We start from the raw sequence: 23,845 nt of genomic DNA on the forward strand, positions 1-23,845 counted from the left end.
GTATGTTCCGTATGTTCCGTATGTTACTCGTATGTTACTCGTATGTTACCCGTATGTACTCGTGTGGTGTTTTAGTCATGATCAGTTGAAATTGTCGCAAACTTTTAGCACTCTTCGTTGATCCGGACCTTGACACGGTTGACAGCTTGAATAACGCGAGGATATTTTCTGTGGCGTCCGATCGATTTGACCATAACGTTTTGTCTCTCACGTCGAATTCCATATGAGTTACATAAAGTACTGCCGTCAAACGTTTTATCGATGGTTATCTAGCCACAAAATCAATTGCGTGCTGATTCCCTTCTTTGCAATGTCGACAAGGCCTACATTGCCGCCCATCCATTAACACACATTTGGTGAACCTTCCAGATTCTGGCAGACACGTGACCAGCGTGAACCTGGGTCTTTTCTCAACGACAATGGAGGCAGAGAAGAGACACCCTGGGAACGAGGTTGGCTGCTAGCGAGTCACGTAATTAAAAAAGTGCGCACCTCTTTGCAACTTTTTATTTCATTCGAACGATACTGGGTGCACTGTCTTATATTGCGTTAAGGCTTACAGTTTTCACAAAAGACCGCGACGCGGTTTCACTTTATAAAAACTAAAAAGACTTTCCTATTTCTTTTATTTACTTTGATCGCCTTTGTAATATTATGTCTCCCTTCTCTGCCTCCTTTGTCGAAAGGAGGCAGAGAAGAGAGACCCTGGGAACGAGGTTGAAGAGACAATTGCTTAAATTGTTTAAAAAAGCGCGAGGATAACTTCTCCCTCCGTCTGTAAACCGCCCTTCAAATATGTAGATTTATTAACTCTTCTAAACGAGATGAGTGCGCCTGGGATTATGAGTGCTTCATATTGGTTTAGTGAAACAAATAAATTACACAAGAAAATAAATGAATCGCTTTTCGCCTCAAAAGCGCACGTGGCTCCCATTTTATTTTCTAATACCAGTCCTCCAATATTGCAATTGACGTGACAAAAAATATATCGGCTTTTGAGGACAAACAACGGACGATTAGCGGCCTATTTGTTTTTTCTTGATATCTTGGTTGAATCAATATGATCTTGTCCTTCAATCTAGTTCTTCCATATCACCGTAGTCTTCTCGTTCTTTTACTGCTACTTTGTCCGTCTTAGCTGAAGATTTGCGTGTGTTGACACCTTCGAAGTCCTCACTTTCCTTTGAATTCTGAAGCTCGTAAGACGTTAATGGTGACAGCACTCTGTCAATGTCCTTCCTACTGATGGCCAGACGACCAAGCAAAGCATCGAATTCTTTGGAATACGACTCCATTGCTTGTAAAAGCTTCGCATTCTTTCCTCCCAATCTAATTAAAAAATAATAATGACAATCACCGCTTGCTAAACGATTTCAGGGCCACAATTTCAGCTATCACCCAGGCATCTTCCAGTTCAATTTTCCTTTTTCCTCAGGGCGCATACTGAACAGAACAAAAAAAAAAAGGAAAGAAAACAAGAAGCTCTAATTTACCGCAAAAACAGTACTTGTTATTCTCTTGGAAATCAAATCGCGTGGAAAACACACCATAAAGACAAGTGGGCAGGGCTCAATTGTTCTTTATTCAGTGGATACTGAAGTCACTATCCAGAGTATAAAATGTCCTTCACGTAAAACGTTAGCCACGATTTTCCTACACACCTTTTAGGATGTGCTTAGAGTGTACATATTCACAGTTACGAGGGCAAATACTGAAATACTTCCAGTGATTGAAACTGACGGATAGTGACTTATCCACCGGATATACTTATCCGGTCTTTTCAACAACTAGTGCCTGCGCTACAGATGCGGCGCGCCTTCTATGTAACGGAGAGATAACAAAGGCTGCGCAGACGCATTTCCTTTACGTGTATACTTCGCTGTAAAACACTGATAAGCTACACACCGACACCTGCAAACAGCAACTCTTTACAAAAACTACACGTATTGGTCCTTTGAAAGTCCAACAACGTTTATAAACAAATGCTTTCCGTCAAGCCTATAGAGTTTTTCGTCCTTTTACGATAGGACTGGTGGAAACTACAGGAGGCAAGAGTCTCACCCTCGCAGATGTTACTACTAAGGCAGCACTTTCTCCTCACTTTTAGTGTTTATCCTGCTCGGGTTAAAAATAACGACCTCTTGCATGCATGAGATTTCTTCTCTACCAAATGTGGCGCATGCCAATCGATTTTCCCCAGCAAATTTAATCAGGTTTAAGCGGCCGCAGATAGAGCAGTTTTCAATTGAGTGTCGTAAAACCAACATCCAAGTAATTACTTTGGCCAATCAAAAAGGTCGGAGACAATCCAGTAAACCAATCAAAACTCGAACTAATTACAAGTAGCCGACACAAAGCGCGGAAAAACTTGCACGCGCGAGCCACGATTGGTTTTGGTTTCACTTCTGATTGTTTGAAAAAATGGCGCGAGAACTTTGAACCAATCACTGAGTGAAGTAATCATAAACCAAAGTAATTCGCTAATTACTTTCGACACTCAATTGAAAACCGCTCTATACTGAATGTGAATGGTACGTACATAACAATCACGGCCAATGCGACAATTTTCCACTGCTGCGGCTTCAGGGTGACGTTTGTACTACAAAGACTGCAAGAACCAAATTAATTAGTTGGAGAAATACGCGGAAATACATGCAGTGAACAGTGACCGATTTGCTAAGCTCCTCTGGAATTTAACACCCTCAGAATATTATATAAAGAAGACATCACTCAAAAACAAAGAAAGGACACTTTTCAGTGGATTTTGTTAAAAATATCTCTTGAAGAGGATACTAAAGAGTGTTTTCACTCACGTGATCAGTAACTTTAACATTATTTTTCCACCGAAACAAAGGAAAACGTTTGTACGATAATAGAGTTCAATTCCCGGAGGATCATTGCGTACATCAACATGGCCGCCGTTCTATTGTTTATGTACAACAACATGGCCGCCGTGACATCACGTGAAAACACTCTATAGAAGAACATTATTACCATTATTGCCTGATTTCAAGCCGAGGGCGACAAGGTACGAGTCTTCAAATTATGGGATTAGCAAGTATTGATCCACATGGTCAGAAAGTGCAAACCAAACTTTACAATAAACCAAATATTATGCGAGATACAGCCATTTAAAAACGTCAAAATTTACAAAGAAATGTATGACCATCGCAGCACACGGATGACCAAACTTTTCTTTGTAAATTTTGACGTATTTAAATGGCTGTATCTCAGTTAAAATTAGCCCGATTAACACCAAACTTGGGAATTTTGCAAATCTCAGTGTGCTCTTCCTGATTATGCGGATCAATAGACCACTTTCGATATATTAACATTCATCTTGATAGTGAGGTTTAGAGGACACAAACAAAAGAAATGAATAAACATGTTCATTCAGTATCCTTTGGTTGTGTCCTCTAGGCCTCGCTGCCAAGCTGAATTCTAATATATCGAAAGTGGTCTATCGTTGCTAATCCCATAATTTACAGACTCGTACCTAGTCCCCTTCGGCTTGAAATCAGCAATGTATTCCCGACAACGCGAGTTCTTCATTCCAACTTTTATGATAATATCAATAAAAAATAACATTTAATTTTCTTGAAGCGAAAATAAACATGTAAACAGGATCAAATGCGCCTTACAAGAACACCGGCAAAAATCAAGTCAAATTCGAACGTCGGTGTTGAAGAAACGAAAAAACAAGAGAACTCGAAAAAAGAGGAGTGAAGAACCGGGAACACGAGAAGAAGGAAAACGAAATGTTCTCACTACTGGGGACACACTTCCATTCATAGCTGTTTTCCTTGGAAGTGAAGGTGGTCAATCCAATCCATGAGCCCTAACTTTTCTACAGAAGATAAAAAAGTAGAGAGTCACGTAATGCGCAGAATTTGCCGAGTGGCAACTCACCTGAATGTGTGAACCAGTTCGGTAACATCACGTGATACTTCACCCACTGTCAACTTGAGTTCACTTAACAAGTCTGGAAACCTGGGAAAGAATCCAAGACAGTCACTGCAACTGGACTCTAGCTAAAATGGAGCTACTGACGATTTCTGAGTTCGTAGGTTAAACCCTCATTATCCAAGGAAAACTTTTATCAACATTAACTGAAATACAATCTGTTTTGTCATTTTTTGCCCATCCATGTGCGGAGTCCTTTGACTGTGACATTTCTTTTATGTTATGCTTTAGTTTTAAGCCGTTATAGTGCTACTTCACGTTATTCTGTGAGCACCCTGCATGTGTTGAACAAACGATTACCTAACTGAGTTGGCGTCATATGATATACATATAGCCACTTTTAATTTCAGTATCACACTTACGTTCGAAACAAGTGTTCCAAGACGATTCTTCGTCTGATGATGCTTTGTGATTTTGAGTCAATCGGTGGTAAAATACAGACTGAATTCTACAATAAAATAAAGACATCATAATAGAATCGACAATATTTAATAATAGTTATCTTATTGAAAAACAGCCTTTCATTAACACAGTCAATGAAACGAACCTCAGTAAGCCGTTTCCTCTCCTTGATGACGATGTTATCTTCGGAAATTCTCGGGTTTGTTTCTTTCTCCGAATCTGAATCTGAATCATCTTCAGCAGTTGTCGCGGGCTGCAGAAAAAGAGCAACCCTTGCCGCGAAAGAATCTGTATCTGGAATATGTTAAATGGATGAAAAAAGAAGTCAGCCCTTGAGAGTGCATGAAAATAAACGAGCGGTTAAAAATTGAGAGGAAAAAGAAATTTCACGATAACTTCGATTTTGTATTGCTATGCTGTGAGGGGATTAGCATAAATATTCTGCGACACATATTCATCCAATCTGAGACAAAAGGCAAAACCGTTTGAGGCCATTGTTTAAAACCGGAATACACGAGGGTTGAAGATCATCGCATTCGGTTAAGCAACCTCGTTCCCAGGGTCTGAGAACGAGGTTGTCGGTTAAGCAGCAAGTTAAAGTGCTACTGTGATCAAAAATTCGCTTCCTTTTTTTCTTCAGATTTTGAAAGTGTGATTGCTTAACACTTGATTGAGCTTTGATTTTTATTCAAAGGTTGTTTGAGCGTAAGTTTTAGAATTCATGGTTTGACCATTACTCAGGTTCCAAACTGATCGATTGGACATCAGAGGGTTAGATCTAAAGCCCTGTTCAAACGGTCATGATAGTTGATGATAGTTGATGATAGTTTCAACTATCATTCACTATCATTGACTATCATGTTTGCGATCAAACGGTCCATGATAGTTCATGATAGTTGACGAAATCGCGCAATGTGCTGGCGTAGCTAACTGGTACCTAGTCTCCTACCGCGCGCGATTGTAAACAAATATGGCGGGGATTTGAATTTCGTGATGAAAATGGCTGTGTATCAGCCGAGAAGAGCAGCTATTGCCAGTTCTTTCTTCGCTTTTCCAGTTACATCCCGATTGTGGTAGTCATCGCAAAAAATCTTCCACAAACATGGCCGTGCCTCGTACTCATCTATTAGGTTGCATATCAAACTACTACTCCACTTCTCGTTGTCTGGTTTTTTAGCTTTTTTAGCTTTTCTCACTTTCTCGCTTTCAGCGTCACTGTCGTCCGAATATTCGTCCAAATTATTGTTTTGTTGTTCCTCACAGGACGATGGCAAACTTGCGGTAGCCATATTGCATTGAGCCCGCCTTGGTTACCCCCGCTGACCGAAAAACTATCATGCACTATCATCCGCTCGGTCAAACGGAAAAAACTATCATGAACTATCATGTCGAATTTGAACATGTCCAAACTGCATGATAGTTGATGATAGTTGATGATAGTGAATGATAGTTCGTGTTCAAACGTGCGTGATAGTTGAAACTATCATCAACTATCATCAACTATCATGACCGTTTGAACGGGCCTTAAGGATCCGGAAAGTTACGTCATTGACTCACTCGCTTAAAATTTCAGCGTGTAAACGCAGCTTATTATATATGCAAAACTCGAGTTTAAAAGTCTGACAGCCCAAAAGTCCCGTGCTGCGTACACACGCACTGCATTCTTAAAGTGCCCCTGTGACCGAAAAGTCAATTCTTATATTGCTTTGGATTTCAAAACTATGTTTACTAAACACTAAGCGACCAAATGTTTAAGGCTTTATTTCAAAAAGACACTTGTTTATTTTAACTGTAAGTTTCCTCTTTGATGGTCCGCCATTACTAACTTTATGTTCTTGAGAGAGCTGGTTCGAGGAGAAAATGACGTCAAAGGCTCACTAGTTTAAATATGCAATGCGTGTGTACGCCGCAGAATTAATATGCAGCACGGGAGAGTTGGGCTTTCAGACTTTTAAACTCGCGTTTTGCATATATAATAAGGCGGATTCAGTAAGGTGTTAAGTAAACACACTTTCAGTCAATCAATCAACTTTATTTAAAAAACGGTAAATGGCTCAGCAAGCTGGTTTTCAGACATACCGTGTAAGAATTACAAGTATAAATGTTAAAACGACTGATAAATTAAGTATAGAGTTGTTTCACATGACGTCACGGCGGCCATGTTGTGTTCCAAAACAAAGAAATGGCTGCCATGATTGTCTGCCAAACTATTCGTCCGGGAATTGAACTCCATTTTTATGCAAATACCTTCTTTCGTTTCAGTAATCCAATATGGCTGCTGGTCACGTGAGTGAAAACGCTCTGTAACACTATAAATTATATAAGAATCGTATATCAATTCCTATAGACTCTTCTCAAACGTAACTAATCTGGTTTCTTTTTCAAGGAAATTTCAAAACAATCAGAATTTACTATAACATAATACGAAACAACTCAACATGTAAAAATGTGCGCTAGCAATGGAAAATGTGTCCTAGGAATCTAAGGAAAACCAGGCAGTGATTTCTTTGATCACAGGGGCTTGATATTAGGGAGACTTGATATTAGAGGACAAACACATACCATTGTCAGGAAAGCTGCATTGCGCTTTTGACTGCACAGAAACACCAAGAAACTCTAATGTTAACGGGGTACACCACTGTTGAAATACTTCTTTAACCGAATGAACTTTCATATCTTCACTGTGCATCACTTTTTCTATTTTTGAAGGGAATTGTCCTTTATCAGTTGGAGAAGATAGCGCCAGCGACGAAACTCTAGCTGTTGGAATGTCTTTGTGATCATGACGGCATCTTTCTGGTATTGTCGATTCAGAATGGGTTGTCCGTAAATTCGGGTTGTGGACCAAATCTCTGTATTCGTGAGCTGTATTTTGAGGGAAATTTTCTTCACTGTCATCTAAAAAATCTTTGCAAGTGTTATGCTCAGCTGATGAGGGGCAAAAACCTTCCGAATTAGCGCTGAAAGAAAACAATACATAAAACTACATGTACGCTCGCTGCAGCTTTTGGCCAACAAACTGGACCATTTAGAATCCAATTTTGGATGATCGCAAGCCAACATTTCCGAACGACGATTGCTTTCTGTTACAGTCGAGTGTTTTCTCTCAAATCAAACAATTGAACTTACATTTTCGAATTAGACGCAAAATTGCCACACAGATGCATACAAAAATGAGCATACAGAGCCGAGTACCGGTGCATTACCGATTGGCATACATAAGTCAAATAAAAGCACAACAAACTAAGGTGACTTATACAGTTTTCTGAAGAAAAAGATCAATATTTTGAAATCTGTGAAATTAAAGCAACAGGATGTCTCTTCTGAAGTGATGGTCACTGCAATTGATGTAAAATGTAATTTTCCCTTACAAATAAATGCAAATCAGGGGAAAATGCTAAATAAAGTGACCGAGCACCTGGAGGGGGACTGGAAACCAGACATTTCAAAGGCCTTTTCCTCTAGCCGTACGACCCCACCTTAAAATTTCAGGATTTCCATAGCGAGAAAAACTAATCATGTATAGAAATAAATAGTTAAATCTGTCAGACAGGTTTTTTGCAAATGACAAAAACGCCGATTTTCGTCCATTTTGATAATAACCGAAAAAACTGTCTGCTAGATCTTTTTTTTAAAAAAGGTTGACTGTTTCGTCTTCATTACAAATTCCCAAAATTTTAACCCTGGTCGTACGGCTAGGTTTTGAGAAAAAGGGCCTTTGAAATGTCTAGTTTCCAGTCGACCGTCCAGGAGCTTGGTCACTTTACTTAACATTTTCCCCTGATTTGCATTTATTTGTCAGGTACAATTACATTTTACATCAATTGCAGTGGCTAATACTTCAGAAAAGAATTATCCTGTTGCTTTAATTTCACAGATTTCAAATTCTTTGATATTTTCTTCGGAAAACTGTAGTAAGCCACGTTAACTGTTAGTTTTTAAGGATATGGGAAGCCGGAGTACCAGGATTTCAAAAAAATCACATTAGAGAAGATAACCACAAAACTCAACAGACGGTTGCACGAACCCGGTGGAAGGACAGCGTCTAAACGCCATGAACTTTATTCAAAATAGGTATCAAATACTTAAACTTAGTGAGACTCTTTGTGTTGAATGTCAAAATTGAGTGTGCACCTAATATACAGCTATTTTGAGAAAGGTTGTCCAAAAGAAGCCCAAGAACGCTCGCGACAATGCCGAAAGGTAGTATGGGACAGTATTACGGTATGTAGTACGAGAGATCTTTTGTTTGAGTCCACCAACGTGGCGGCAATGACGTCCCATAAAAACCACCTATCAGAGAGCTTAAGGAAACAACGGAAGGAATCCGGAAGTAAACATTGCTATGTCTAGGTTGACCCTTATTAGATGGTTTTCATGCGACGTCATCGCCGGCACGTTGGTGGACTCAAACAAAAGATCTCTCTTTAGCTTCTTTTGTTCGTCCACCAGCACTTGTACATTACACCTTTATAAAATGTCCCCTAAACTCTGCTTCACAAGTAAAGATAAACAACTGCATTTACCCCAACCTAAAACATAACGCTGACCCTATTAAACATTCACCTTATTGTTGGAAATCGGTTGCAAATGCTCAGACTTAACTTGTGCAGGTTATCTCAAATAGGCGCGCATCAAATAAATAGATCACGTTCGATATATCAAAATTCAGTCCCAAACAAAAGGCATCATCTCAAGGCTCTGGGGAATAAATATATGTATGAGTTTATTCCCCACAGCCTTGAGATGATGCCTTTTGTTTAGGACCGAATTTTAATATATCGAAATTGGTCTATTATATTTCGAACATAAGTAGCCCTAAGACATGTTTCTTACAATCTCACTCACACGCTCCACTGCCGATCCTATGTTAAAACAGTCCTACCAACAATGGCATATGAAGCCGTGTGGGGTGCAGGGATAGCGTAGTGGTCCCACCAATGTGGCCCGGGTTCGATTCCCAGACTCGGCGTCATATGTGGGCTGAGTTTGTTGGTTCTCTACGCTGCACCGAGAGGTTTTTCTCCGGGTACTCCGGTTTCCCCTCTCCTCAAAAACGAACATTTGACTTGATTTACGTACAGTGTCCCCTATTAGTGCTCCAGCGCTAGACCGACTTGACACTTAAATAAAGTTTCCTTCCTTTCGTTTCTGGGACACAACCGAGGGGAAGGAAAGTGCTATCACCACTGTGACAACCCCGCTCGTGTGAAAACGCATTTATTGCTTTCAGTTGGATCTTAATGAGTGATGAAACGTCATCAGTACCCTGGTTCCGACAAATCAAAAATTCATCTTTTTTTAAAAAAAAGGTAAAAAACCCAGAACGTGCTCTGGTTAAAAAAAAGCATAGGCTTTCGGCTATCAATATACATGTATCGCCTTCGTTAAAGGCTATTTAACAATTATTTCATGAGCCCGCGTTGGATACGAGATGGTAAATAGACAACGAGGCGCCTAGCGTCGAGTTGGCTGTTACCACTCTCGTATCCAACAAGGCCGAATGGAATAATTGATTTATTAAATTCTCAACCTACGGTTTTGCTAAATTTTATTAAAGTTTAAGAAACGACCGGATAGTGATGTGATTTCCGGGCGCCAAAAATTTAATGCTGAGCGGCATTTGCCGCACTCATTTCCATATAAGGTCAAACGCAGGTATAATTAAGAGCCAATCAGCGCCCGCGTTCAACGCTATCCACTGCTTTAGTATATACTAATGGCTGATAACCGAGATCCAGTGAACCAATGAGAAAGCTAGAATTGCATTATCCGAGGTTGAGAATTTAGTGAAGACGGATAGCCGAAAACTTATGTTTTTAATCTTTTAACCAGAGAACGTTCTGGGTTTTTCACCATTTTTTAAATTACGTCTTATCCTGGTTACAGCTCTATTTTTACTCGAACATTTATCTGGTAACACAAACGATATGATTATGTAATGCCATATATCAATAAGGTGATGTCTCCTGCGGAGACATTTATGGCGGATGTAATGGGTACGTTCCTTTATCGATATGCAGAGCGATTACCTTGAATCTACAGATGAATTAATTCCTTGGACGCAAATAAAATAATTCCACGCTCTTACCTACAGGAGCTGTCATCGTTTTCCAACAGAGAAAATGGCCTAAGACTGAGAAGAAAGAAAAGGGCACTCTTCAATGTCTTAAGCATGTGAAACCTCACAAATGGCTCTTGAGGTTTGAGTCGTGACTTAAGGGCCATTCAAGAAAAAAAAAAGCAGGTTCGCGATTTGTTCGCATAAGATACCCGACCAAATTTACGCCTGCGCAATACTGGTTCCTAGCCCATACAATGAATGCACGAAAAAGTCGTGGTGCATCCATACGTGAGGCTTAAAACCTTCGGTACAATGGATTACGTTTATGTAAGCCGTTATAGAAAAAAAAATTGCATTTGCACAGTTTGCTTCTTATCTATGCTGCAGCAGAAATAAATGGCCATATTTTTCGTCTCTTCTAAGCTTCACAACATTGAGGAAGGCTTCTTTTGAACGTAAAATTTATTGTTTTTATTATCATCATCCTCATCATCATCATCATTATCATTATCATTATCATCATCATCATCATCATCATTATCATTATCATTATCATTACCATTACCATTCATGATTACTGACATTAACCACACGGATTTTTATACATGTACATTAAATGTTCAAGCACCTTTCTCCAATGCGTGTCCACACAGGAGAATCGGAAACTTGTGATTCAAAATACTTGGAGGCCTTGAAACAGAAGCTACTACAAAAGCACTAAAAGACAAAATTCATACATCAGTGTCTCAAAAAGAACACTTATTAATCACTTTTTGGTAAAAGTATCAGCTGTGGCCTTCAATCCTATATAGTGACCCTGAATCCACCACTCATCAAGCATCACTAGTTTAACTTCAACTTCCTCAAAAACAATGCAGCATCAACAATTTAATCATTTGCAACTATAGCAATTTTTATTTTATATGGTATTTTGTAAAAATAAATGAAGAGCTCTCACGAGAGAAAATCCTGGGAAAAATTCATCAGTTAAGGGGAAAAGGTATAACTGACCTTCCTCTCTGTTATGTCGTACACTTTATTTGTTCTCAGGGAGATTTTATACCTTTGAAGTGGTACCTATTGAAACAAAAAATGCACAAAAAATGGCACGTACAACAGATTAAAAAAAAAAAACTCGAAAAGATAATCATCATCACCAACTTATGCACAAGGAATAATAATTATCCTGACTCGTAATTCAGATTGCTCTGGTACAGGCTTATTTCTGGATGTTTTCTTTTCCTGTATGTAAGACCGATCGGTTCAGAAACTCTTTTATTGTTATGTAAGTAATTATGTAAGTCAGCCATTTTAGATATTTTAGATTACATTTTTTAAGGCTTTAAATTTTTCTAAATAATATATTTTTTCTCATTCTGTAATTATATACGTAAATCAGTCTTCGGACTTCAATGTGTTTTTATAATAAACGATTTATCTATCTATCTATCTATCTATCTACCTACCTATCTATCTATCTATCTATCTATCTATCTATCTATCTATCTATCTATCTATCTATCTATCTATCTATCTATCTATCTATCTATCTATCTATCTATATCTATCTATCTATCTATCTATCTATCTATCTATCTATCTATCTTCATGTACCTTGCTCAGTTGGTTGTTGCAAATTGCATATCCACATTTCTTTGCAATCATTCTTTCCTCAACCACATCTGCATAGTGACTTGTGGTAATGAGATTTCCCTGAAAGAAAATCATAGTTATCATAGCTTTGGAAATCACACCCTCCATCTCCAAAATGCCTCTGATATGCTAAATAAGACTCTAATTAGATAATTCAATTTTGAGCACTTTTGACTGTCCAGCTATTCAAATTTAGCACACAAATGGAGATCTAGTTTTCAAAGGCTCATAATTATGGGCTCATAAGGATGCAAATTGCAGCACACTGAATCCAGAATGGACATTTAATATCCAAGGCAGGAAGCACTGGGTTGACATAATGAATTATTGCAAGAATAGTTGCCATCTACCAATATTAATTGTCCTTGGCCTGGTTTTAAGGATCAGCATCACAATTATGTTGGCCAACTTTCGTGGTTCCACTTACATGTAATCTACTCCTTACCAAGAGATTTTCTCCAGGGACTGGTTTTCTCAACGCATCAAAAACCAATGTTTTGATTTGACAAGATGAATAAAAAGATTAGTTCAATTTCATTTGATTTTTCATCTCCCCAATACAACAATAACTCTGCTTTGTTCACTAGTATTACTTATTGAAATTTAAGGTTATTAACTTATAAAGATTAAAAATGTCCACATCAACACTGTGCAAATTTTTACATTATTGGGCTAGCCAAACCAAGGAACACTGTCATGGAAACATTCTTGCATACTGAAATGTCCCCTTGTAAAAGTCTAAAGAAATTATGTTGAAAAAACATAATTTGCATTTTAGCATGAAAAGAAAATCTGACCTTATAATCAGGCAAATCAGGTTCCACATTAATTTTACTCACTGCGTGCATAAGAAAGTCTGTTGAGATGTCATCCTCCAGAACAAGTTTTTCTACAATTTTATGAGCTCTCTCTTCTGCTGCAACCTGTGAGCGAATTGAGACTTCCAGATCTTTCAATCTGCAGGAGTAGAAAAAATCTAGCAATATGTTATTGAAAATAATTTTAAAATCCCCTCACTATGCTTGAAAGGACAAAGCCCACCACCAATTGCAATTGCACTGTATAGTGCTTTTGCCATCTGAGCTAACAAGCCATCTGGGAACTTGGTTAAGTGCGAGTTCATGTTATATCATAAATAACATGAAAATAAATTATATTGGGGTGGTAGAGTTGAGATGATTGGTATTGAAGAGATCAAAGCAGTGAAACAAGGAACTTAAATACCATCGCAAAAGAAGCCGAAAAAAGTCCAGGTTTGAATGTGATCAAGCCCCAAACCGACCAGATGACTTGATTTGTAGCTTAGATGGTAAAACACATGTGCAGCGAAATCACATGGTCAATTGGGTTGAAATCTAGTTTAGGTCTGCTCTTTCAATAAAACCTGTAACAGGACTGTAAGGTTGTTATCCATGTACATGTGTGTGTAGCAGTCATGTTGTTTTCCTTTTCATACTAACTAGGCGAGAAATAATTAGAAGCAGCCAAGCCACAGAAATTTATTAGTTGTTTTTCCTTTGACTGAGGCCATCTACATGTACCAAGCAATTGCGTTAAACCAGTAGCTTACTAGCCAACGTAGCAGGTGGTTTGTTAAATTTTAGAAGCCTCTTTCCACTGGGGTTTCCCTGCTAGCAGAGATCTCTTTTCTTTTGCATTCACTGGGCTGATGAGTACCAGAAAGGAGACCTCTGCCATGGGTTGAAACTCACTTTGATCTAAACACTGTCCACAACCATGGACACCACTCTTCAAACCGCGTGGCCCATGATATGATTGCTGACTGTGAATTGAGCCTGCTGTGTCCCATGCACTCCTTTATTGTGAGCCCACACAACATGAAGTATCACCTAAGGATTTGGTCACTAAGTAATCACCAGGGATGCTCAACACAGTGAGTTTTAACCCATGGCAGAGTTCTCATTTCCCATACTCATCAGCCCAGTGAGCGCACAAAGGAAAGAGACCTCTGCTAGCAGCGAACACTGGGGTTGTCTTTCAAGTGAAAATAAGTTGAAAGAGCAAGTGAAGGGGGAGTGCAGCGAGGAGAAGGAGCAAGGAACTGGCTGCAATCAACCCCAAAGGATTTTCAAAAACTTCCATTTCAATCATGCGTGACAAGGACCGGTTTGATGTCAACTACCAACCAATCATAGCGTGCCTTGTGTAAACATTGGCGGGAATACAATTACAATACAATACAATACATACTTAATTGACCATTTCCCATAGGGGCTTTTCAGGGCCATCAAACGCAGTTAACAAAACAACGAAACACCACAACAATGACAACAACTGTTAAGAATCCCAACTGGCCGGAGGCAAACCAGTTGACTATTTACAAGTGCAGCTGGGAAGTTGAACCTGGGACTACTGGGAACAACTTTCAACAAATGGTCAGAGCAGGTCTTGAACCCAGGATCTCCAGATCTAAAGGCAAGTGCCTTAACCAAGTGGGCCAATACTGCCAGTATAATTAATTTGGTAGGGAAAAATTTACAAGATTAAACTGAGATTTCAACTTGAGCAATACAATACAAATCATACATGTTGACCACTCCTCATTAGGGCTTTTCAGGGCAATGAAACACAATCAACGAAAAGACAGAACAGAACAACTACAACAACTGTTAAGAATCCTAACTGGCCGGAGGCAAACCGCTTGGCTATCTATGAGTGCAGCCGAGAAGTTGAACCAGAAACTACCAGAATCAATTCAAGTAGTGGTCAGAAAGGGTCTTGAATGCGAGATCTCCGAATCCCAAGGCAAGCGCCCCAACCACTGGGCCGCACTGCCTCCACACAATAGCAGAAGTTAGAATGTCCTGTCAGCACCTTGACCAGTGCCTTCAATGTCCAGGGCATCTTCTGCCAATGCGAAAACTAGAAATATGAAGCCTTTTCCCAATCCCATGGGAAGAACTGCCAAAATATCACCTCTATTTATTAAGCCACAGCTACACGAGCAATTTTTTGCTCACGCTGGTGATGCGATTTTTTCAAACTTTGTAGCGTCGCCAGCGCGAGATGAAAATCACAAGTGTAGCCACCCTTGAACTGGCAATGTGACAGGTGAAAAAATCGCAAGAAAAAAGTTCCCAGAGTTGAAACTTTCGCGACATCACAGAGATACATGTAGTTGCTCGTGTAGCCACCCTGCAACATTTTGCCCGCCCTTGCGACGCGACTAAAGAGTATTTAGCCAATGAAATTAAAGGAGCAATGTCTGTTTATAGTGCCCAGGTCTCTTGAAGTATGCAATTTGCGTGGCCTTCAATTTGCCAAAATTTGTCACAAGTGTAGCCACCCTGGCGCGCAGGAGACGCTACAAAATCTGAAAAAAATCGCATCACCGGCGCGAGACAAAAATCGCTTGTGTAGCCGCAGCTTTGGCTGCTTTACAATGTCTTTCTGCTCTTTTTTTAAGGACACAAGAAAATCCGTCCAAGCTCCCTGATCCCGCAAGGAAGTTTCCAGATTTGTTTGAAACCAGATGGTCCACTCTTTTCACTCTGTTTTGCATTGTCTTTACACTTTTACGAAAGGGAACAGTACATTTTGACTGACAAGCCAATTTTCTTCGACAATTAATCAGCCAATCAGGAACGATGTTTTGCCCTTTTGCCTACGAACGGGAGTATCGAAAATCTTGTCGGTTTGATTGCAGGCAGTTTCTCGCTGGACCTTCTCCTCGCACCCTCCCCCTTCGCTTGCTTTTTTAAACAGGTTTTCGCGTCGCTATTACATTCAAACGATCACTTGAAAGTCATTCCCCGCCGGAAAGAAGAGTCTAAACCGACTGAAACCGCCTGCGCGCTACGCAGACTAGTACCTTACTGGTTACCCTAGCGTGAATGCGATTCTATTATTCTCCTGTTTTTAACATGGCCCCGTATTCTTTAGTTTCTCCTAAAAGGTGCACTAAACTGAGAAAAAAGAATGATTGATACAGTAATCCCGAGAAAACGCCACAAGACTTCAATATATATAATCTTAACCTTTGTTGTTCATCTGCGTTTTCCTTGGTAACAGCTGTTTTTCCTCGACGTGCTGAAGTCTCTGAAAAAAAGATTTCAGGAAATTATAGAAAATGTTTTTCGATTATTCAATTTAACAAGAATGTAATCCTACGCTTCTTTCTCGAATGTTTCGGCTGTTTGTTCGGTTTGGTTTTGCCATCTAACAATTCGTCCGCCATGTTGTGAAAGTTATACGTGAATGGTCTTACGTACAGTACATACCAAAGCCGCTGAAAAGACGGCATTTTGAGCACAGGCTCAATTAAATACCTCTTTCTAACGGTACTGCACTGAGCACCGTACTGTAAATTACGGGCCCGCGTTTTTCCTCTTACTTATATGGTAATCAGTCGCGGGGAAAGGAAACTAGTTGAAGTCAAGCGGAAGGTTCAACCGCCATAAAGATCTGAAAAACGATAAAATTCTTGGCTTTTTAAATAGTTGCTATGTTTTACATAGCGTTACATGTTTATGCAACAGAAAGACAAGAAAAACTTTCTAGAGAATGTTTTATCGAAATTTCAAATTAAGCGAGCCTTACTGTACCCTGGTCCCAGAGATTTTTTTGAGCCGCGAGAGAGCTGCGAAGGGGCGAGAAGAGAAAAACCTCTGGTTACCTTTGACTTGAATCTCACTTTCATGCACACACCAAGGGTCCAATGGCAACTAAGCAATCTCGCGTCCCCTAGGTATTACCAGTCAAACGAACCAATCATATTGATTTGCGTGTTTGCAAAAATATCAACCAATCCGAGCCTAAGGGTCAGATCCTGATCCTAGCGTGTGCATGAAAGGGAGATTCAATTCCAAGGTAACCAGAGTTTCTTCGCCGCTCAAGAAAAACCTCTGGGACCAGGGTAGCCGTACTATGGAATACGGACCGCTAATTTAGCCAATCACAGCGTGCGTACTATCTGAGAGATAACAAGAACGATTAAATTAGCCTGCGAACGCAAACGTATTTCTGGCGGTCGTTTCTCTTCCCCGTAAATCTTGGGTAAAACCAGGAAAAGATCTTTGAACTAAGTTTTGGCGGCTTGATAGAATAAATACTTGAAATGGAATCTGCGTAGGAACGATGGCAGCAAACTGGGAGCAAACTGGATTGGACATGGACCATTTCCAGGACTCTCAACTATATTATTGCTGATTTCAGCTGTGCAAATTAGTAGCGTCCGCACGGTGATTTCCGAAGTCCAGAATTTTTTTCAACCTCGTTCCTAGGGCTTCTCACCACCGCCCGTCCCAGGGCTCTCGGCGGTGAAAAGCCCTTGGAACGAGGTTGACTTGTTTTGCCTCCGGTGTGTTGCAGTTGGCCTTTCGCCATCCTTTTTACAAGAGGGGAAACATTACCGCCGATCGAATCGCTCAATACGATTGCAGCAATGCATGCGACAAATGGCCAGCTTTTCACAGTCGACGTAACGTTTGTGGCACGATATACCAAAGAACATACGTCAACATTGCTTTTACCAAACACACGTATCTTCTCCTTAGCCACCAAGAACGTCCCTCTACAAAGAATGCAGTATTCACAGTCGTGAGAAATCTTCTTGGGAGTTTCCGTTCATGGTTGTTTATGTCACGCGACACAACTGAGAATCTTGCCTGTATTTCAGACACGCAATTGCGCGAGGTCGCGCAAGAGTAACTCGAGCTTGCATTCTATCGTAAAATTTGATTGGTCAAGAACCAAACAAAAGGTCTCACGTCACAGAAATCGTTTGGAGGGGAGAGAAATTGGGAGAGAGGCAACCGCTAGAAAGACGTCTGCGTTCGCAGGTTACGATTATATAAGCTTACGTGAGAAATCCAAAATTCCAAAGAAAATCATCTAATCTTAGCTTACAACGGAAAAATATCACGATAAACTTAATCGTCTGGAATTTAACTCGACATGCAACTTGCAAAGCTGGCGACCTGCTTTGTTGAAAAAAACAATTTTCACCTAGACTCGATTTGTCACACTATGCTAATAGAGCTTATTGAAAAACAATTTCACATGGTCGTCTTAACACTCATGAAGAAACTTGATGTTTGCACATTTCCTTTTCGTCTACAAATATGTATGACTCCATATATTCGGAACTGCAGTCATCATGATCGAATTCCTAACGCAGGTAATGTACCCTGAGAGCAGAGTCTCTTTTCAGTTTAACGCAGTTCCTGTCTATTCTTAGCAAAAGAAGACTGTTTTCGCAGTGTAAAGAGAACCGATCATCGCTGTGTTAAGAATTGCAAATGGTGCAAATGCACACTGATCTGGGAGCTCATTGATTGCGAGTTCGGGAAAAATGTCAGTAGGATATTTGAAAGTGCGATGGAAGATATATTAGTCTCAGTAAGCAGTTCCAGCCCTTCGGATATATATTGCAGTGTGCAGCGCGACAGCAATTTCATTGGCTCGATCAGTTCCGTGGAAAACCTCGAATTTTTTCAGGCTTTTTTGCTTCGCATATTCTGCGATGAAGTTTCGCTGAGAAAATCGCCTTTAACTGAAAATGAGAACATGATATGCATTTTCCATCAAACTTTCACCTCTTTAGAATACGAACAAGTACTGAATCAGCCAGCTCACCACTGAGGTAGCTAATTGATAGCTTGCCCACCGCAAGTCACCACCTTTCAGTAGAGCCGTTGAAATGCACGGTAATCTGGCTTCTTTTTCAGGCTGGCTTCTTTAAAACTGCAACCCAACCAAGCCAACCCAAATCAAATTATATTTGAGGGTTCAGCTCGTATGGGCTCTTGCCCTCATTAAACAACCTAACGACGGTTGCATACCGGCATTTTAACACCCCTCCGAGCTACATAACAATCTTATGGAATCCCTCTCAACTTTCTCTAGGTTTGATCTGAAGGAATACCACCATTGATGGATCATACGTGACACACGCAGCTAAAAGCCGCCATCTAGCCTAGCAAACAAAAAGCAGCAGAAAATTACCGTCCATTTAGTTTTGATGATTTTCTTAGAAGAGACACTATAAGTTTTTTCCTTTATAAAATGTTACAAATTTACAATGATGACCGATTGAGATATGGAACTAATGTATTTGGAAGGCGGTAATACTATAAACCGTGTGTATATTGAATGGGCTAATAAACAGAACGAGAGCTGTTGCAATCATAAAAATGACAATGTATTGGAACTGCGAAAAACGTGGCTCTCGGAAAATTTCAGCGGGATCTCGAAATCTCGAAAGCGTTTTTGGTAAGTCTCGAAATCTCGTTTTTGCATGGTTTGTTTTTACCCTTTTTGAATCTCGAAACTTTTCACCAAGGAATCTCGGGCTCGGATTTTTAACTCAGTAGGATCTCGGCGTCTCGGCGAGTCTCGGATTTTACCATTCGCCAGCCCTATTGGAATCCTTTTCGACTCTGTAGTTTTGATCTGAACTCGGGGATGTACACTTGACACATGCAGGGATAACCCATCTATTTCCACAAACACATCAGAACAGCAGAAAATTGCTCTGAGAAACCTATTCAGTTTTGATTTTCTTAGAACAAAGACTAGGCTTAAAATTTCTTGATAAAATGTTACAAAGTTGCAACGATGGGCGACTGAAATCATAGGCAATATGTTTGGAAGGTGGTTACATAATATACCGTGACGGTAGCCGTAAACCGATTTTGGCAAAAATACAATAATTTGTCGAGGTTTAATTAAAGATGTTAAACCCATACTGTTTCAAAGGATTGTTTCCGGATTGTTTGTTCTTTACGAGATCTGATGAAAAGCTCCTGATGATAGACATATAACTGAAACGTCAACAGTTTGCTGCGTTGTCTTTTGAATGAAAAAGTTGCTTGTGTCACCAGTAGTTACTCGAGAAAATGCACAAAAATCGAGCAAAAGGGTTATTGCTTATTGCGCGCTTATTGCTCAGTGGTTTGGAATAGGAATGAGTTCAGTGCACTACGTTCTCACTGTGAGCCACAAAGACACCGGGTCTGACTTTGGGATGGTTACCCGAGACTGAAAACGTGAAAGTGTCCTATTGACGCCGTCGTTGCACGTGTCAAAACACACTTATGCGTTCGCTATTTTAAATTATGTAATATATTTCCATCCCCTAAAATTGAAAGTTTTGTCACATATGATTTCCTTACAGGTCACTTGTCAGACTTTTTTTTTAGAAATGGATACCAGTGGTCAGGTTAAAGAACTTCAATGCCGGGTTCGAATGAAACGTATTTGTTTAAAAAGGCGCAAGTTTTAGCGAGGGGGGGGGGGGGGGGGGGGTATAAGGCGCCGCAGTGAATCGAGGTCAGAGAGGAACGGTGGAAAGAAGGAATACTCCGAGATAAAACCCTCAAGGGAAAGCGAAAAGTTGGTGTTTTGACATGGATCTGCTGTAAAATTAATACACCCTAGAACAGAATGTTTGGTAACCTGAGTGTCAGGCCTTTCTTAGCAACAGGGTAGGGGTAGGGAGGAATTCGCTTCTTCCCGATCTGCCAAGAAAAAACAAGAAAAAGAAAAGAAAAGCCTGATACTCAGGTTAAATGTTTGGCAAATTGTATTTTTGACGGCGCCAGAAAGTGGTGACCCAGGAACTTTTCCCGGTAGTGAGGTTTGTAGCCTGCGTAGCTGGTTATCACCTGTGGTCCCGAAAGATTTCGAGCGGCGTGAGAAGGCTGGGGCGGGGGAGACGAAGAACCCCCCGTCCCCCGCCCTACCCTTCTCTCGGCTTCGCCCGTTCCGCGCGCAACGACATAACCGCCAGCTGTGCATGCTATAACGTTGTTTTGGCCTTGTTACGCACGTGCGTGCATCAAGCCTCACTAGGATATAATGGATCATTGTTTCCTGCACGTGAATGTGTCATTTGAAACGAGGCCAAAACAGCAAAGTCATCGCTCCCTGATCAACGTCCGCATACATGATCACGTGGAGATGCATTATAAAGGCCGGTGTTTTTCGTCTACAATCGTTTGCAGTGCCTGCTGAATATAAAGACTCGTGTAACGATTCCATCCATAACAACTGCGTCAAGGTGAGTTACCTACCTCTTGCTAAATATTAATTTAAAATGCAGAAAACAAACTTAGGAAGTCATTATCAAATAACTGATAAAGGACTGAGTTGCTTTTGTAAATACAATAGGTTTTTACCAAAAATCCAATCCGTTGACATACGGTGCAGAGAAATCGATAACTACAGTGCTCCCAATCTTAAAATCAGTCTATTTGTCGAACTTTCCTTTACTTTAGAACCCTATGGAAAATAACTTTGATCAGTTCTACAGTATTTTTAAAGTCTTGGGTATTTTCCAATTCTCGTTATTCACAATTGTCCAATTTAGCACTTTTACTTAAGGATAATCAGTTTTTTTTCTTTTAAAGCGTGGGTTATTTCTGGTAAAGAAAGACTGAAGGTTTCTTATCACAAAAATTCCAAATTGTCATTTCTTACAATCGATTAAACTTTTCTTGAAGAATTGACCAAATTAAGTAGAATTTTATTACGTAACACGTCCTTTTGACCAGAAGTTGCGCCACGTTAATTTCATTCTTGTTACATGAGGATCGCATTAAACAAAAATAGAAATAAGGCTATTTTATCGATCAGTGTAAGAGATTTTCGTTGACTGGAAGGTAAAACGTGAGTTAAGTAGATTTGCCGTACTTTCTGAGAGAATGTACATTAGGTGTGGTCGATCCGGATTTTTCTTCCTGTGCATCATTACCAATAACAAGCCTTGCGAGAACTAAATCTTATGGCAAATGTTCTTCGCGAGCGATCAAGAAAGTCAGAAATGTCATCTGCTAATAGGTGTTACTATCAACGACTTGCCCATTGAAATACCCTAAACTGCATTACGTAATCAAAAAAGCAAATCCCCTTTTTGTTGCGTGCAAGTAAGTTTCAATTGATGTAGAATAACAATATAAAGGTTCAAATTCTTATCTGTAGTAAGAACATCTGCAGTCATTTCAATTGCAAAAAAACTATTTTCATACACAAACGCTTCGTATAAAGGGGATGATGGCAGAGAGGATTAAATTTGAACCTGAATACGTTTTGGGGGAAGCTCCTGGGTGTCCCCGACGGCTATGATTCGGATATTCTCTCTATTTTCCAACTCTAAGCCAGGGGCAAAGCCTTTGCACTCGCTTTGGACGGGGTGCCGACCAAAGGCAGGAAGCTGAGCTGTGCGGGAATTAATCGTTGATAGCCGAGATATAACGGAAACTATAGTTGAGGTCACACTACCCACTTTTGCCCGCTAGAAAATCGATTTACCTAAGGAAAATTTACCTGAGTATACCCGAGGTAAATTTATCTAGGGTTTCATTTTCCCCAAATGAAAAGGCCACAGTGAAGCAAATCACATCCAGGTATTTACAAGGGATTGAGGGGATTAAATTTCAGTCTTTCTTGTTAAAATTTCGAGCTCCTTTAAAGCAGCGAGAGTGAAATCTTGGTGCCTCTTTTCGGCTTCCATTTCAAACTTCATGTTCCTGCATTGCCAAGCGATCTCGATCCTCTGCTTTCATCATCATTCTTGTTAACCCTGCAGCAATTCAATCAGAGTTTCTCGTTCGGCAGTTTTCTTTCGCTTATCCATTTTTCTTCGACGATTCATTTTTCAAATGAAACGCGTACTGATTGCAAATGATTTATACTTAAACGTTCGATCTAAACCACTCCATCTTCTTCCTTTGACACACGCACACGCACGCGACAAAAGACTTGCATTTCGTTTCAAGTACAACGTGACGCGATGAAATCAAATCTTTCATCAGCGCGTTTGCCGACGAGCATCTATTGGCTAAATACCTTGGGATTTCAAGTTTACCCCTTCAAAACATGTAGGGTAACTGTCAAGAGAAATTCTATTGTTCTCTTGATGAATTCAAGCTTCGATGGAAAACATTTTCCCTGGATAATTTACCTGGGGAAGTATCGGTCACTCTTCTAAATTTAAGTTTCCCTAGGTAAAACTGTCAACAAGTCAAATTTACCCAGGGCAAAAGAGCGCAGTGTGACCACAGCTTATGTATGTAAACTTGACAGTCACCCACACCCACAAACGCAATAGAAGATTTGTTGTGCCAGATCGTATTATTACAATTTTGCAGAACAAATACTTAACAATTTGTTTCTTTCTTTATTTCATAGATGAGGTTAGTCCCTGTATTTCTTGTGCTCTGCCTGGTGACTGTGGACGCTGGGCTTTTGGATCTTTTCTCTAAAAAAGTGCCCATAAGGAAATTTGACCTTGGTTCAGCTGTTCAAAAGATTGGTCAGGTTTTTGCCGGCAATTTCAATCCATCCAAGTTTCTGCAGGAACTCATTCCAAAGCCAAAGCAACTTGAAGCTTCTGAGTCGTCAAATAAATCCCCGAAATTCTGCGGCAAATATGAATGCCCGCTCTTTTACGAAGAGGAGCTAAACAAGACTAGCGACTACAAACTTCGATGCTATTCAAAATCCTACAAATGGGTGACTACTCGATATGATGGTAAGTTTCCAATGATAGATACATGTAAATGACTGGAAGCTGTATTTCATTAAGTAAGTAAGGAACTTTATTTCAACTTGGGTTGATGAGGCTAATTAGGCCCCTAGAAAATACATGCTGATATGCCGAGAAAAGTGAAATAAATAAATAAATAAAAATTGTATATGTATATATACATGATCAATTAATAACTAACATTCTAACTATATCAATAAATAAACGATCCTAACTCTAAAAATTATTACAATGAATCATATAAATCTGTACAT

The 23,845-nt window shown here is 39.9% G+C and overlaps 1 protein-coding gene across 2 annotated transcripts; it reads right to left on the minus strand.

Moving 5' to 3' along the window:
• Nucleotides 1-492: 492 nt before the first annotated feature.
• Nucleotides 493-16,284, minus strand: LOC138032270 (putative RNA polymerase II subunit B1 CTD phosphatase RPAP2). Of its 2 annotated transcripts, none has more exons than XM_068879918.1 (13): nt 16,214-16,284; nt 16,081-16,141; nt 12,922-13,039; nt 12,044-12,142; nt 11,441-11,506; nt 11,058-11,146; nt 10,457-10,501; nt 6,928-7,325; nt 4,511-4,653; nt 4,326-4,411; nt 3,910-3,990; nt 2,540-2,608; nt 493-1,329 (listed from the first exon to the last, which is right to left on the minus strand). In XM_068879918.1, the coding sequence occupies exons 1-13, from the start codon at nt 16,278-16,280 to the stop codon at nt 1,074-1,076; spliced, it is 1,578 nt and encodes a 525-aa protein (XP_068736019.1). In that variant the 5' UTR covers nt 16,281-16,284; the 3' UTR covers nt 493-1,073. The 2 variants fall into 2 exon arrangements, with proteins under 2 accessions (XP_068736019.1, XP_068736011.1); XM_068879910.1 differs by having other exon boundaries at nt 4,511-4,659.
• Nucleotides 16,285-23,845: the final 7,561 nt, after the last annotated feature.

Source organism: Montipora capricornis, chromosome 2 (assembly GCF_036669925.1).
Source record: "Montipora capricornis isolate CH-2021 chromosome 2, ASM3666992v2, whole genome shotgun sequence".
In the NCBI taxonomy this organism is placed as follows: Eukaryota; Metazoa; Cnidaria; class Anthozoa; order Scleractinia; family Acroporidae; genus Montipora; species Montipora capricornis.

Bases quoted from the DNA above. Each gene is read 5' to 3' on its own strand.
- LOC138032270 (XM_068879910.1), bottom strand. From the start codon at position 16,280: ATGGCGGACGAATTGTTAGATGGCAAAACCAAACCGAACAAACAGCCG. The intron at 11,147-11,440 runs GTCAGTTATACC...TTTGTCTTTTAG, and splicing joins ACGACATAACAGAGAGGAAG to TGCTTTTGTAGTAGCTTCTG. The intron at 4,412-4,510 runs GTTCGTTTCATT...ATTTTATTGTAG, and splicing joins AGAGGAAACGGCTTACTGAG to AATTCAGTCTGTATTTTACC.